This window comes from Athene cunicularia (genome assembly GCF_003259725.1).
Source record: "Athene cunicularia isolate RWA chromosome Z unlocalized genomic scaffold, athCun1 chrZ_part1, whole genome shotgun sequence".
NCBI lineage: Eukaryota > Metazoa > Chordata > Aves > Strigiformes > Strigidae > Athene > Athene cunicularia.
The window spans coordinates 23,000,569-23,018,376 of NW_020799142.1; the positions used below are offsets into that span (position 1 = coordinate 23,000,569).

The following is a 17,808-nucleotide window of genomic DNA, read 5'->3' on the forward strand; positions in this document are numbered from 1 at the left end:
AGTTACTGTCACCTTTGGTAATGTATGAGATTGTCTTAGTGTTATGTATAGCAGAAATCGTTAGTTACTGATTTCTTTTATGATAATGACTACCACTCAGGAAATACAAGCTGCATTTTTATTTCTACAAATATTAGAGGCAGCTCAAAACTTTTCAAAGAGATCTTACTGACATCTTAGTCTTGAATTATCTCTTAAATTAATACTTCTGAAGTTGCAACAATGGAACATTTACTGTTTTTCACAGTTACACTTTCAAATAGATGACACAGGTTTGATTCTCCCTTGTCTTAAACTTTTAAGTAAATATGACAAGATTGTTCTGATTGGTATTAATTTGGTATTTGTCATGCTGCAAAATAACACTGCAGCAACAGATAAGGTGGTTCTTTTTATTTTTGGGCAGACTGGAGGAGGTCAGAAGGATTTCAGTGCATTCCATTGAACATAGTTAGAATCTAGTAAATGAAGAAACAAAAGTAAAGTTTTCCCTCATCTAGGCAGCACTACGAATGGGTATTTGAAACTATCTTCTTCTTGAAGGAAGTTCCTGAAACGTGTTGATAGTAAGGCTTATATGATGCATTTTAAGAGTACATGTTCTAGAAATAACTTCACATATTTCTGAGATGTCTAATTATGGTTAAGCCTCCAGCAACAAGGAAGCTCAGAAGCTACAATGCCTATGTATTGAGTTGAAAAGAAATTTAAAAAGATGAAGCATTCTGAACAGTTTCGCTCTACTACAGACATCAGCAGTTTTGAACAGGTATTTCACACTGAATAAGTACCACATTCTGTAAACGTTTACAACTTCAGCCAAAACATCACCCATTATACAGAGAGAGTTGTGCCTATTACTGTTGAAGTCAAACTTCAACATCTTCTACAGAAGAAGGCTTGAGCCATTAGATATCTGTGAAGAATGCTCTTATAAGACTTGTTGATAACAGAAGAAATGTTTTTGTGGAAAAAATACATAGACAATTATGATCTGTTTACTGAACCAGTCAAGATTTCAAGGTTGAAAAGGTTTGTTCTATAAAATGCTGCAAATGTAGTAAATCATACAATGATTTTCAGAAATGTTTTTTTGGGAATGAACTGAATTTCAGAATAGTCTTTTAGAACAGAGAAATATGTAGGCAGCTTTTGAGACTCAATCTATGGCTGTGCAGTAATTCAGGAGAAAAAAAATCTGACTTTCTGTAGTGGATCTTCCATGGTATCAGTAAAAGATAGAACTCACAGAACTTGTGAGATAAAAAGAGATTCTCAGTTGGTTTGGATTCTTAACTGGTCATTATATCATTACTGAACAATAAATCCTGTTGGCCAGGCAAATAACACCAAAGCTAAGAAGCAGGTAACATTAATAGGAAATAAGGCCTTTGTAGAGTACAAATACATGCATCAACAATACTTCAGAAGTCTTTCAGTAACAGTCATTCTGACCGCCCATAATACTCCTGGGACTGGTTCTCTAAATTCATTAGTTTTCCTACTGATTCCTAGTGGTAGGTGGCACTGAGTATGGAAGAAGTTTTATCAACTGCTATAGCAATTTGTTTCTGGGACTCTTGACTGATTTCTCATCAAATCTTTCATAATGCAAGCAACTATAAAATGCACTGCATTGACAGTGACTTCACCTTCTTAAAAATGCAGTTTCAAAACCACTTCCTGGTTTTTTACTCCAGAAATGGCTTCACTTGCTCATTGTGCATCAGGAACTTAGGTAGCAAACAAGTAAGCATCTGTCCAGGAGAGAATTCTGTCCATATCTCCATCTTATTGTATTGTTTTTGTCTGCACACTTTCTAACCACATCACAGTACTTGCATCTTATTTAAGCATTCATGGTGCTTTGATCATCTCTAATCCTCTACAGAGAAAAGATCACTTGCCTTTCAAAGCTGATGCACCAAAGTCACATCACTGATCACACTCTTTGTCCTGACCCACATGGTTAAAAAGCAACTATTAAGGTTACCAGGAACTTAGGATTCACATATTTTAAAGAATTATTAGCTTTTCAATTGCATAACAACTTCCAAAAGGTCACTCAAAACATTATCTTCATATTCCTTTAACTCTCTTGCAGATAAAAGTTTCCCAGATGTTGCTGGAAAGTCTGTCACCCATCCTACATCCTCTTTTGCCAGAAGTACCATTCCCTATGCATGAAAGTTGGAAAAAACTACTAGTGAACAAATGAAGACCAATGTCTAATACCTGGTTGATAGCACATTGAAGAGAATCTTCAGGAACATTCAAGTATTATGCCTTTTTAAATCCATAGCAAAGTGATCCTTGGACTCCAGGTACATTAGTTAAGTGGGTACCAAATTGTTGGACAAACCTTTCCAGACTTTTTACTGGAAAAGTCTTTGGAAACACAAGCTTTAAAGAATGGATATGTACTAAAATATATGCATTAGACTGGATAATATAATGGATTATTATACCTCACATCTGAGTGATTATACTGTAATTAAGTTCCTAAAAGTGGAAGTTGGAGAAGGACAAAAGAACCAGAACACCTATATTGCATTAATACTGATGTTTGTGTATTGGAAAAGCTAAGAACCTGGTGATGACAGAACCTGAGGAACATACTACTGCCAAAAGATTTGTTGGAGTGCATCCAGAGGAGGCCACAAAGATGATCAGAGGGCTGAAGCACCTATGAGGACAGGCTGAGAGTTTTGGGGTTGTTCAGCCTGGAGAAGAGAAGGCTCTGGGGAGACCTTATAGTGGCTTTCTGTATTTAAATGTGCTACAGGAAAGATGGGGAGGGACACTTTATCAGGGAGTGTAGGGACAGAATGAGGGATAATGGCTTTAAACTGACAGAGGGTAGATTTAGATTAGATATTAGGAAGAAATTCTTCACAGTAAGAGTGGCAAGACACTGGCACAGGTTGCCCAGAGAAGCTGTGGCTGCCCCCTCCATGGCAGTGTTCAAGGCCAGGCTGGATGAGGCTTTGAGCAACCTGGTCTAGTAGAAGGTGTCCCTGCCCAAGGGTTGGAATTAGATGTTTTTTAAGGTTCCTTCCAACCCAAACCATTCTATGATTCTATGACTCTATGATTTTAAGAGACTGCAGTTACAAGGTATAAATGGAAGCATGTCATTTCTTTAAATTTAATATGGTCCTATTTATAATTTTCACATAAATGCTATGTTTTCATGAAAATGGGATCAGATATATTCACCCTGGAACTCTGCTTAAACCAGTGTCAGAATTGCTAATAATCATCTTGAGAATTTGTGCCTCCAGCAGACTCAAGAAGGGTAAAACAGTCACTTTAGAAAGATGGTAAAGGACTGCTCGGAGTATTATACATAGTCTATATGATTTAGGTACATTCTAGAAGAATGATTATTCTGTAAGAATTGAGACAATAATAAAGAGGTCGTATTCCACAGTGAATTTGTTAAGAGTAAGTATCATCAAATCAGAATAATTTTATTTCTTAATACAGCAGGTCTAATGGATTAAAGAGAACTAAGTGATATAACTGGAGTTTAGTATGGCTTTCTATATAGCATCTCATAACAATTTCATTAACAAGCTGAGGAATTATGATCTACACAAACATACTGTAAGATTGCAGTATACCCTATTGCAAAACTGTGTTCATAGACTATCAATTGTTCTTGTCAAAAATGGATGCAGGAAGTATAGGTGAGCAAGTGCAGCTTTCCAGAGCACTGTCTTAAGAACAGTAGTTTTAAAAAAACTGTCATTAATATCTTCCCATGTTACAGAACCAGAGAGTATTTTATTAATCCAAACATCGTAACACCTTTTGGAGTTTTGAGAGAGAGGCTGATGATTGCTTTTAAAAACAGAATCAAAAATTATAATTTTCTGGACTAATTTGGACAGCCTTTTGAAACAAAAGAAATCAACTGAGAAAAAGCACAAACTTTTTATTCATCTGAGAAAGAGCAATTGTAACAACATGAAAGGAAGATAGGTAAGCTCTACAGAAATAGCAATATGTTTTAAACAACTTGGAACACACATCTAAGTTATCAGCAATGAGTAAATATATTCTCATAGACAACATTAGTAACATACAAAGTCATCTACGATACTTTTCTGACTAATCTTTGTAAGTCTTTAAAGAGTTGTATCTACAACTTAGGACAGCACAACATCAAGACAAATGCAGACCAGTTAGAATTCAGATAAAATCATCCAAGACTATTAGAAGCTCAGAAATGATGACTTATGTAAAGATAATAAAACGAAATCCTACTGTTCCATCTGTAGAAGACAGATTAGTGCAAGACATGATAACGTTTTCTTATACGTAAATGAATGCTATAAAAAAAGGCCATGAATTGTTTTTCCTTTCCCACTGGAAAGAAGTCAAGAAGTGTCATGCCTAATTGCAATAAAAATGATTCAAGCTAAGCATCAGGAGAAAAGCTTTCTACCACTAAAAATCTGAACAGGTTGCATGAGTAAATAAAGTAATGGAGTAAAAAAACTCCATTACTGACATTTCAAGAAAAATAAATAGATGGAAGTTATTGGGACTGATACTGGTACAACTCATCCAAAATGATGGTAAGATGTGAATTGCCCAAGTCTTTTCCTGCTGTATTTTATAAAATCACAGAACCTTCCTCTGGAAATCTTCCCAAGTTTCATACTAGGTATAAAGAAACTATTACTTATTTTGATTAACAATGTTGACATATGTTTTCAAAGAGCATAAGTTTAGAGATGCTCTTAAACTTCAACGGATAGCATGTGAGACAGCTTAAGAAGAATATACATTTGAGATGTTTTTAGGGACAGATTGTATTCACTTTCCATGTACTCTTTCAATAGTTTTTGGGTAAGAGTTCCACCACTTTCTCCAGAGCTTCACAAATGCCTCACAAAAAACACAGGTGTCACTGTTCTGGCTTAGAACTGCTGTATTCCCATACATACTTGCACAAAAAATTAGACTTGAAGAAACAAACAAGACTGAATATGTTTATTTTGGCCCTGTCAGGGAAAAAAAAAAAAAAAAAGAATAAATTTCTTCCACCTTTCTTTTGAAGGAGAAAGGGTGAGATGATAATTTTTCTCAACAAGTACCTTTGACAGCAGCGAAGTCTGTACTACAGATCTGAGAAGATTCCTAATTCTTCTTGTCACCCACTATACATTCAGAGACCAAGTGTAGAGGAACCTCTCTGGAGAAGTCCTGTAAATCCCTAAGAAAGTCAAAGTAATCCTTCCAAATTATTCAGAAAATAATCATATACCCTTTAACAATTTCTGGAGGGAATACAACTTACTTCTGGGAAAGAGTACAAAATTACATAGTTTCATAAGAGTTGTTGCTAGTCTTTACAGATGTTTTCCCAAGAGTTTAGGAAACTGCATGGAAACAAGACTGTAAATGATATGATCTGTTCTCTTTGGGAAGCAATGGACTAAAAACATTGTGGAAGGCTTTCTTTATACAGATCTTTAGAAGTTGTCTTTTAAAAAAATAATCTTTTCCACTGCTCTGGAACCTCAGAAAAGTAGAACAAATGGATAAAGTATTTTGATGAGTAACTGATCTTGGGCAGTGCAACCCACAGAATATTTTATGAGATCAACATGTGAATTCTTCATAGATTAATTCACAGAAATTGATTTTGTAAGAAAGTAGATGTGTTACCAGATGATAGCATGAAATCAGAGCCATTATTCTGTTTGCAGAGCTAAAAAAATAAAGCGTACATAAAGAAGAAAATATAAAGTTGAGTTTAGAACTTCTGGATACAACTTCTCTGGTACCTTTACCAGAACAGAAGTGAAGCAAAGATTTCTGTAACACAGAAATTTTACTCCAAGTGAATAATCACTATAACTCCTGGCATCTCTCAAATATTTGCCTGAGCTGCAAACAAAACTTCTTTCTCATTAAGATTCTGTCAGTTATGTTCAATCTTAAAGTGATTAAAGACTTTGCAATCACATTCTCCAAGTCTCCAGAAGTGCCTACTACTTCCATGTCAATAGTACAGAAATGCAGTCTGTACCTGTACCTTCAGTAATTGCCTCAAGTTTCTATGTTATATATGAAAGTTTAAATATTGTAACATCCTTCCTAAGGTCTCTCTCTGGACTGATGATGTCTAGTGACATTCTTTTTGTCCTCCCAAACAGTGAAGTATTTTGCTAATTTTCTTTATCAAAGTTTGTGACCTGTCAACCAAACTTTCAAGGGCTAATGAGAATAGCAACAAAAAGCTGAGCATAGATACTTGCTGTTTGTTCACCTCTGCTGAGTTTGTGTGTGGCGAGGGTGGTATTTGGAGGGGACTACAGCGGTGGACCCTGTGAGATGTTTCTCGAAGCTCCCCTGGCTCCAAGCTGGACCTGTCTCTGGCCAAGCCTGAGCCAATTAGCAATGGTGGCAGTGCCTCTGTGATGATATATTTAAGAAGGGGGACCTTGGAGGAGTGGGAATTGTGAGGGAGACACCTATGGAAACACTGAGGTCAGTGGAAGAAAGGAGAAGGGGGTGGGGAGGTGTGCCAGAGCAGAGACTCCCCTGCAACCTGTGGTGAGGATATGGTATACTTGGCATTTGCTAGTAGCCATGGTTAATAATTGTGCTAGTAGCCACATACATGGGGACAATTATGAGGTTTTGAAACCTGGTTGAACCAGACTTTGAATTGTGGTCAAGTTAATCTTGATTATTGATAAGAAGTTTATTAAACACAAGCTTAGATCTCCAAACCCTAGACAACAAGCAGAACATCCTGGACATTAAAAGAGAATGCGTGGGATTGTGTTGAGCATGCAGAACATCCTGGACCATAGAACTGAAAGTCTAGAATTACTTAACTTGGCAATGAAACTAACTTTTGAGTGTCCTGAAAGTGCAGTACCTTCATTATAATATTAAAAAACACATCCACATGTCAAAAAGGCCCCTGCCCAGGTTAAGAACCTTTCCCTGAGCATGCATAGTAGAATCATTATGTAAGCTGTATTATAATTGTATGTTAATCACTAACCAATCAGTATCTAATAGGCATGTTTGGAAAAGTACTAACTTCTGATTTTTGTGTACAAAAAGAACATGAAAACCTGCTCTGTGTGTGCTTGACTTGTGGAAAAGTCCACGGAGCACCCAGGCCTGAATAAATAGAATATTTCTCCTGAGTGTTAAGATTGGTTTATTCCAACTGGTAATAGCTTTTCAGGTTAACAGTGAGAGGGCAGGCTTTTCCCCTGCAGCCCACAGAGGTCCATGGTGGAGCAGATGCTCACCTACAGGCCTTGGAGGGCCCCATAGCACAACAGGTGGCTGCACCTGAGGAAGGCCGAGACTCTGTGGGAAGCCCATGCTGGAGCAGTCTGTTGCTGGTAGGACTGCAACACGGAGGGACCCATGGTGGAGCAGTTCATGAAGGACGTCAGCCCATGAGAAGGAGTCACATCAGAGAATGTTCATGGAGGACCATCTCCCGTGAGAGGGACCCCCATGCTGCAGCAGGGGAAGAGTGTAAGGAGTACTCCCCTGAGGAGGAATGAGCGGCAGAAACTGACAACAACCCCCATCGCCTGTCCCCCTGTGCTGCTTGGTGGGAGGAGGTAGAGAAATCAGGAGCAAAGCTGAATGGAGGAAGGAAGGGGTGGGGGAAGGTGTTTTTAAGATGTGCTAATACTTCTCACTGTCCTACTCTATCTGTAAGTGTTGCTGTTGCTAGTGTTTGAATTAAATTACCGTTCTTTTTCTTCCCCTAACATCTGTCTTTTGCTAGTGACTATAATGGGTGAATCACCCGTCCTTGCTCTTATCTCCACTCCTAAGCTTTTTTTTTGTATTTTCTCCATCCCATTCCTGGGGGAAAAGAGTAAGTGGCTGCATGGTGCTCAGTTGCCCTCTGGGCTCAAACCATGACATCATCTCTGGAAAATTTATCAGCTCAACTTTCACTCCAAATCATAGGCCAAAAACTTACTGTCAGGTACCCCATGTTCTAAATAACACTGTAAATATCCACACCTCTGCCATAAATTTCTAAAATACAATTTTAGAGGAAGTAAATGTCTGCTAAGATTCTTGCAGCATCTGGATCCCTCCATCTGGTTTCTCTCCATCAGGGTTCATTAACATCTTTGAGAAGGCAAAATTTGAAGCACTGTTAGTAATGGTATTTCAGTTGTGTGCTTTATCAATGGAAATAGTAAAGCTAACACACAGGTAAATCAAAAAGCTTTTCTTGCACTTTTTCAGTCCCTCTAATACTGAAACATTACAATCTAAACTGTACAGATTGTTTTCAGAAATAATTCAACTAGGTATCCCTTCAAAGTGGGGTTCTGCAACAGCCAATTGAAACAGCAGCAACTTTAACAATAATTAACAAATAATAATTCAAATATCCTTCTGGCTGAGTAGTAATCATGTATCTGAGTGGAAGTAGCTTAGATTCACAATGTTGTTAAAATGATAAGCTCCACAAAGAGAGAAAAACAACTCCGCTTAGCCTTTGCCGTTTACACAAGTCTTCCAAGTCCTTTAGCACGAGACTTCTTGAAATACTGATGCTACTGGCATGCTATACATGTACTTCTCACTTGTCACTTGAGCCACATTTCTTCCATCACTGTTTAACATAGTATATGCCCACAGAAGCTGAACCACAGAGATCATATGTCAGTCACTGCATCATAGGATAATGCAATGAGGAAGTGACCTCAGGAGGTCTTTAGTCCATTCTCATGCTCAAAAGCAGGCTAAGCAAGGCCATATTATACAGGGCTTTACCCAGACTGATCCTGAAAACCTCTGAGGATAGAAAATGCTTAGATTCTCTGGGAAACCTTTTCTAAAGCTCAGCTGTCCTGATAGAAAAAGTTTTCCCTCAGACCTAGTTAGAACCTCCCATTTCAATTTAAATCCATTGTATCACATCCTTCCTCCACAACACTGAAAAGTCTGACTCAGATGTTCCTCATAATCTCCTCATAGGCATGGGAAGCTGCTCTGAAGTTCACCCATACCAAAGACATCTCTTATCCAGGCTGCACAAGGCCAATACCTTCACCTTCACTTGAATCTTCTCCTGTTCTCCCTCTCCACCTAACCTGACTGTCCAGAAAGACTTAAATTTTGCTTTGGGGCTAAAGAGAAGAAAGCACCGTTGTATCTTCATGCTATTGTCTTGCAAATATGTAAGCACTGAAGAAGTAAATTAGCAAGAATATGCCCAAACCCCTACCTTGCTCAATCTTATGTATCTCAGTCATTGCTTCTTAGGGATAATATTTAAAATAGCATTATGCATTCCAGATTTTAGCATAAAGAATTATTTTGAGCAGATTTTTTTCTGTTCCCTCTCAAGTGACTTACAGTTCACCCTATTCCTTCTTCACAACTAAGGTTTTCAGGCTTCATTTATGTTATATGTATTGAGTTCATTGAACTACTTTTAATTTTATGTTCTTAAAATTTCATGATTGCAATTAGACAAGCTTTGCATGTTAAAACATTTCTGAGCTGGTTAAGAGTTCAATACTCGTAATGCTGCCTTTAAACCATTTCTTATGCAGAGCAATTGAAACTGCTCTTATAAAGAAGTTAATCCTCATATTGGAAAGGATTTTAAATCCTTCTGTCCTCCATGAATTTAAGCTTTGTTTTGAAGGATGATTAGTCAATTTTTGGAACTTCAGAAATTTCTTTTGGATCGGGGCTCAAAATAATTTTGTATCCACAATATAATGACATACTCTCTAGTACTATCTGAATACAGAAATCAGGAGGAATAACTAAATACCTCTTCAAACTCTCTGTTCTTTAAAACTGGGAAAAAATACATTGATATGTATGATTGCTAGACTACCTTTAAGGGTTCCATCACTTCCAGCTGGAGAGCAGACTGACTGTGGTGACCTCAAGGAAAAAGTTGCAGCATTCCTTATGGAAGGATCGCCATCCTGAAGTGACAATGATAAAATATTAACATTATGAACATGAATGCTTGATAAAATAAAGACTAAAAATAGTGCATGTACTGGTAAAATGGATAGGACAAAAAACCATATAAGAAATATCAGAAAAATACTTATTTCTGTAAAAGTCTTTGTATTTTAGACTGCTATTAGACTACTATATAGGCAACATTCCAAAGCACAATCAGCTCTAAGAAGAATCTATAACCAGAACATGCACACAAAAATATATCTATGTATATGTCTTCTAGCTAAAGAAGCACTTTTGGCTTACACTAAGATTCCATTTAGAACTTCTTTGTTACAGTCATAGTAAAGAGCTGAAAAGCAAATCCATGACCTCTATACAACACTGACTGAAAGAAATTGAGCAGAAAATGTAGATTTTAAAAACAAAACTCACTAATTTTCACTTAACCTACCCTTAAAGCTTATCTAGAATGCCATCTTACTTTTACAGTTAAACAAATTAACACTTTGTATTTCTGTCTTCAGTGTACACACATCAGAAGAACAAAATTTCTACACTCTCATTGTAGCAGCTGAGATAGTCTCGTGTCAAACACGACTGGAGTAGCCTGGATCAACAGTCAGGAAAGAACTCAATGGCAATATGAAGTACTTTCCCAACATGGCAAACAACTTCTACTGTCTTCTCAGTTTTGCATAGAACAACCCGCTTCAGTGAAATTAATAATTTCTGAAAAACTTCTTCATAATATAATACTAATTGCAATGTAACAAGATCGCCACTCTACCTTTAAAAGTGTAAATTTATCTTTTTTACTTGCACACTATGTTAAATATGAAACCCACTGTTCAAATTCCCATTTACTGTCTGTCCTACATGGGTTTTTCATTGCTTTGATGGAGCCCTCTACTGGTCATGAGTATACTCATTCAATGCCCTAACTAGATTTAAACTTCTATAAAACAGTACTTCCCATTTTTAGTGCTGTTTCTAATGCAACATCTATGGGAACATTTTCAGAAAGAACAAACTAACAATTCCTGTACCTATGGAAAGGCATTTTCTATAATTATAAGCGAACTGCAGAAAGTCCATTTTTTTAAGGAGTAAAGTCATACAAAGGAAGTCTCCAAAGAAGTTCCATGGTTATTTAATGTTTCCTAATTAAACTGGTATTTTAGTAGCTAATACTCTAACGTGGCTCCTAGTGAGGTATCTGAATACATGCTGTTTTTCATGTAACTTTTTTGGCCCCAAACCTGAATTATCTGTCTGATAAATACCTGTTATCCTATTGACCAGTTTCAACACAATAGAATGTTAGAAGGCTCAACTGTAAGTATGTTTTTACATGTCTGCATGAAAAAAAATCAGCAGCAGGTAGTAAGATAGACAACAAAACTGGCATTTCAAGGAGACAGAAGCCCGCACAGAGGGGCAAGTACACATGCCTTCTGTCAATGGCCAAACATCCAGTTTCCACATGCATAGCCATAGACTAGACAGTGTACATGTTACACCTTGGGAAGGCACAGTAGACACTGCTTATGGAAAAGACTTTGCAATTTATGGATGGAAGGTGCTTACAAGTCAAAGAATATAAATCCATAAGAAAATAGATTTCATCAGTTTCACCATCCATGAGCACTTAGAAAACAATTCTATTAGACTTTTCTTTCCCTCACACAGAATAATAAATCTAAAACTCATGCTGTGCTATTAATTACACTTATTTTTTCAACAGTGCTTGCAAAAAGAGTTGTTGCCTTGTGAGGACAGCCTCATGTGCAAAGAAATCTAACATTCAGATTCAATGCAATAAAAACAACTGTATCTTAAAGTTATATGCTGTTACTGTAAGTCAAAGCAAATTAATTTCCTGATGAGTTACTCATTTATCTACTACACTGAAATTATGGAGCTGATTTTTTTCAAACCTAATTTATCTTTCGCTTGTAATAAATCTCAAACCCCTCCCCCCAAAATACTGAAAAAAAGCTTAGTAACTTTTAGCATCTATGTTTTAATAGGACAGGAGAGGTCCTCTACCCATGACTGTAACTTCGTAGATAACCTTTCAGGTACACATATCATTCCTACCATAGGTGACAAATTTTCAGAAGTACTCATTTCAGTTTTCTTGTTCAGAGTTGAATCAAATGGTGATATGTAAACACAAACTTATATCCTAGGAATGCTCTCAAGTTTACCAAAACTTCATGCTTAAATTGAGGGTATGTGTAGTAAGCTTTCAAGGGTGTACTTGCTGATTTTGTACAATCACATATTGCAAATACACAACATCCTGTAATGATTCACATTTTTTAAAGCAACAAAATCCTAAATCTGAGGAAAAAAAAATTTAAATAATTAAAGTTTTAAAGTTTTATGATTTAATAATCCTCATTCATAACTATCTTTGCCAAAGGTCACATATCTTCTGAAAAGTCTACAACATTATGATTAAGCTTATTATTCATACACAGAAGCAAAACTTTAATCCAAATTCTTCAAACTGTTTTCTGCATGATATCTACTGAAAAGCAGCTTTTAAACGTATAATTACAAATAAAATAAATGTAATATACATGGTCCATTAAGAAAATGCACAAAGGGATAGAAGTGCGAGTTTACAATGTTTACTACTCCAATTAAACCAATCAATGATGGTGTGCTTTATGTTTTCATAGTCTGAAAGAGTTTAATTTCTAAATTTTCATGAACAAGAATGTGGTTGCGTTTCTTGAATCACAAAATTAGGATTAATATTTTTAAATACCTCATCTTTAAAAATTCTGAAATAAATTATCCTAATATTAAAGTTTTCCAAAAATTCTGTTTTAACAAAACGAAGATTCTCTTGATAGTGTAACATAGTTAGGGGATGTATGTACATTTAATGCCAAGAACAGCTTCCTACTTTGAAGAATTTGCACTGTTGAAGTAGAAACTGAGAGAAACATCTGATGATTGTGTATTATAATAGAATTCCTTCATTACAACATTCTTTGGTTTAAGATACTATTCCTTAGCTAGTATTTTTAATCAGCATAATTCTTGCATTATTTAAAAAAAAAAAAAAAAAAAAAAAAAAAAAAAAAAGGGAGCCTGGTGTTAACAGTACACTTGTTGAATACAACACTTTTTTGTTTTCACGAGCTAGTTTAGGAAGTCAGGAGTTGCCCACAGTTTTGTAAGCTAAATAAAACAAAACAAACAAAATAAAGAGGCCAGCTTGCCACCAGGTTTTGGTGAAAAAACCCCCTGAAACGTAAGTGCTCTCCCCTTAAGAGCTGTTAAAAGAGATCATGTGTTAAACTTGAAAGAAGAATCCCAACAACCTTCATCACAGGACGAGATTCTCATTAAGAAAATTAATCAGTAGTTTAAAAAAAACATATTGCTACACTAATTGTAAAGACACACTACCATTTCTTTAAAATAAACTCACATACAAGATTATGTGAAGATTTTTTACTTTTCCTAATTTTGTCAGAATGAATGTTACAAATGGTTCCAAAGGAAAGAGAGATTTAGAAAAAAATTAAATCTCACACATTAAAGCTATATAGTGTATGGCCGAGCGTACACATCTGAAACGGAAATATATTTTCAGTGGTTTTATACATCAACAACACCACAGTAAAACATCTGACTTCTAAGACAGCTAGACACATACTTGCTTTATCATAGTAAATATTTCCTTTATCATAATAAACTGATTTATCTAACATACATCACTACTTAGTCTGTGCACCATCTGTAGGTAGTCTTCATTTGAGCCATGTCTAGAATTATCTGCATGATGATTAGCTGAATTTCCAGACAACTGACTTGAAACTTTATTTTCATGGAGATTCCTCATCCCAGCTGTGACAATGGGACTGGATACTGAAGCTGAAATAAAAAAATATAAGTAACTATAGTGATACATTCACACACTTGTTAAATCTTTAAGAGAAAACAGTAGTGGAGATTAATGAGTTGGATGCAGAAGGTCTGGAATATGAACAAGGATCCAACTTTTTGATTGAATCCTTCTGCCACAAATAAGATAAAAATAAAATTAGATATCTAAGATTTTAATTTTCAAGAGGATTTAAAACATAGATTCCAGGTATCTCTCCAAATCTATCCTAATTACAGTCTATCATATTGTTAGTGGTTATAGAAAACTTTGTTTTCCTCCATATAATTTACATTTTAGTAAGTTTCAAGGTATTCATGAGACATACAACATTACATACAGAATAGTTATATACACTCTAAGCACAATGCTAAACTTTAAGAACAAATTATTTAAAAGAATCCAATGAGAATTCTACTTACCAACAAAGAAATGACTATATATATATATATATATATATATATATATAAAATACTTCAAAAGTGTTCACATTTTTAAATGTTTTTTTTAAAAAGGGAAGAACAAAAAAATCCATTCATTCTGTAGGTCATCTTTGCCAGTTGCTGCATACCTTTAGCATAATTCTAGCCAATTTAGAATTAATCTAGTCAACACTACAAATGTTTGGTAAGAGTAAATAAGCTGTGAGCAAAACTAACGTCACTGGCAAAAATGAGTGTTCTTCTAGTACAGATAAATGAGGGCCATAGCTAACAAATAGAAGGTTTTGGTTTGTTTTGATTTTTTTCTACTGTCATGTACATGTGACAACTATGAAAAATGGGTGTACACAGGGGAGCAATGAAACATGAACATGTATTTTACCTTTTCTTCTTCCCTTTGGTTGTTTGTTTTTGTTTTTTTTTTTTAAATATATACTACCACTCTGCACAGTCAGAAAAGCAAAGTTTAAACATACCTGCAAACTCAAAGACTTTCATTAAGCATGTGCTTCCTTCAAAGAAATTAACAAGCTGTGAAATGTGCACATGAAGTAAAGCTGACATGACACAGGAGAATAAAACAAACATCACAGACTTACCTTGCTGCATCTGAGGATGTGGTGTGTAACTTGGAGGATGTGAATATGGCATGTATCCTGCAGGGCTTTGAGGAGCATATGGACTAGGCACTGGACTGTTCTGTTGTGCCAAAAATCTGTTGCCAGAGCTTGTCTGTGGTGGCACAAACCGGCTAAAAATAAAATAAAAGCTTTTAAAAGTTGGAAAAGCAAATTTAGACAATTTTTAAATTTATTTTGGAATATTATACATTCAGAATGTTAAAACTTCTTTAAACCCAAACTTCCAGCACAATCAAGAATCTCCCTCAAAGGCAGTATTTTAAGCTATTGGTGACTTCCCCATTCCAATTATTAGTTAAGTCACAGCTTAGGTACTGCGTTACAAAATGAAAGGACAGAATAAAAAGCCTTTATAACACCTCCACCTAGGGAAAGGAAACAGTGACACAAATATATATCAAAATAAGATCTGCAATTTCCAAAGGTTAGTCTTAGGAATTTGAACGAAAGTGACAGCTAAATTTTAATTAACAACTAGGTCACTAGGATTAACGAAGAGGCATCTATTTCAAAGAACTTAATCTAACAGAACTATACTGTCAAGATATAGGACTCTGATAGGTAGTTAGGTAGAACTTGACCCAAATTCTACTGAATACAACTTATTCTTCCACTGGACTTTATCTTAGATTGATCCTACAGATAGGAAGCCATAAAAATAACATTGCCTTGTGACAATAATACAGGCATATTATATTATAAATTACATTCTTATAAGAGCTTTTCCAAATAAAAATAAACCAAGTAAGTACTTCAGAAAGTCCATTACATGCTTTCACAACCCTCAGGTCTAGACACCAGCTCTATGAAGGTAAGCTTCCATAATAAGAAATGGCAAGGTATTTAACACAATGATTCTGCAAGGATTTCAAGATGATTTTGTAATAATCACAATTCAAAAAACTTTCTTCTATGTTCCTTTTAGATATAAAAGTTTAAAAGTGTACTGGTTTTTGCACAGATACAGAGCATTTCATTTGCCAAAACAATTACAGTAACTTGAAGTGAAGTGTGAAATAAGTTTATTTTAATAATGACATTTAATAACTAAATATTGAATCTGTTAAAGTCCAGCAACTGGGTTGAAATTACATTCAGAACTCTTTCCTCTAGTCCAGAGTACTTTATTATATTACTAAAGGCCTGGATTATAGGTACATGCTACTTGACAACACTCAAAAGTTTAAAAAAAGAACCAGAAAGTTGACGATGATGCTGCTGGAAGACTGGCCAAACTACTGGGCCTTCCCTCCTTTGAACAGCCCTTTGCACAACTGTTACAGAAGTACTCCATGTTTTTACAAGCCTTCTTTCCCACCCTACTGTCAAACTGGTACTGTTATACATGCTGGAATACATTAGCCTCTTCTGTCTTACCCTCCTGCCACCAGTCTCAGCGTCTGCCACAGGTAGAGGACAGCTAGAGGGGTGGCAGGAGGCAGGGGGACTCCTTAAGCAGGAAAGAAAATTTGTCAAAATTATGGGAGAGCAAGTTGAGAATCATGACTAATACTTAGAATGGAAGGATTAATTCACTGACAGAAAGATGTTTCTTTACCAGCTGAAGAAACTCATCCTACTGTCAGACAAATGCAAAATTTGTCTTGACACTCATCACCTTCCACTCACATACTGGCAACAAGAATTGACTATCACTGCAGTTCACTGTCCCTCCCACTCCATTTAAGAGAAAGCATTACCTGGAAGGGCTATGTGAGATAGTGGTTTGTTGATAATTGGAAGAGGCAGGACTACCACGCATGGAATTCTGAGAAATATTAAACTGTGACATCATCATCCCTATTAAAAAGAAGATAGCACACACATTTACATACATTTCCTTCACACACATTTCCTTTTCAATCAATGAGGTATCTCATTTCAGAAATTACTACATACAAAGAGATTTTAAACTTTATAGATATTAACATCATGTACCCACAACTGTTAGAAAATCAATTCCATGTAAGGTGTTCATTTTACATCATGACATTAAAAAGCGTTCCCCTAAAGCAGTGTTAATTCAGACACAAACATTAACAGTAGTTCCTTGCTCTGTTCCTTAGAGCTTCCCAAGCCAAAACCTGTTAGTAAATAGAAACGTTTTATAATAGGACATATATGCTACAACACAGGCTGGTGTGTACATTACTCATTGTGCCAGTAAATAAAGATCTGGAAACTTCACAAATCATAAGAACACAGATAACTTATCTCCTATTTTTAGAAAAAGTACAGCACACAATCATCTTCAGCTAAGGACTACAAAATATTCTCACTGCTCCTATAATCCCTTAGTGGTTCCTTTCTAGCCAGGGACAAAAGCTTTCTACTCCACCTCCACTATAGTTATAAAGAATGTTATCAAAGAAGGTGCTGAAATATTTCAGTTGCAAAGCAGAACCAATATCCCAAGCGTAGTCTCCCATAACCTGTAGATTCCCAGTCATGCTTTGGAAATTCAGGAGTTGTACTAGCTGGCAAGCTACAAGTACCAATGTGCTTGAAACTAAGAGGCATTTGGACACTGCCCTTAATAACTTGCCTGAACTTTCAGTTAGCCGTGAAGTCAGTCAGTTGGACTAGATAATCACCGTAGGCCCATTCCAAATTATTCCATTCCATTCCATTCCATTCCATTCCATTCCATTCCATTCCATTCCATTCCATTCCATTCCATTCCATTCCATTCAATTCCATTTCTTGCTCTACTCTAGTCTAGTCTACTCTATTCTAATTGTCGCATCATTATTAGGGAGAACTTAAAGGAACCCTTTTTTGCCCTCTTCAATACAGGTATAAAGAATGCACTAACAACAGCATGACACTAGAGGCTGAAGTGATGCAGAAACCCAAGAACTTAAAT

At 35.9% G+C, this 17,808-nt stretch overlaps 1 protein-coding gene across 6 annotated transcripts in view; it reads right to left on the minus strand.

Annotated features, from left to right (window-relative positions):
• NIPBL (NIPBL, cohesin loading factor) overlaps nt 1–17,808 on the minus strand; it is a 158,535-nt gene that overhangs the window by 78,134 nt on the left and 62,593 nt on the right. For all 6 annotated transcript variants that reach the window (XM_026865324.1, XM_026865322.1, XM_026865321.1 and 3 more), the window contains exons 5-8: nt 16,643–16,742; nt 14,901–15,052; nt 13,688–13,848; nt 9,872–9,965 (exon numbers count right to left, since the gene is read on the minus strand). In XM_026865324.1, coding sequence (XP_026721125.1) covers nt 9,872–9,965; nt 13,688–13,848; nt 14,901–15,052; nt 16,643–16,742 — 507 coding nt within the window. The remainder of the gene's footprint in view (nt 1–9,871; nt 9,966–13,687; nt 13,849–14,900; nt 15,053–16,642; nt 16,743–17,808) is intronic.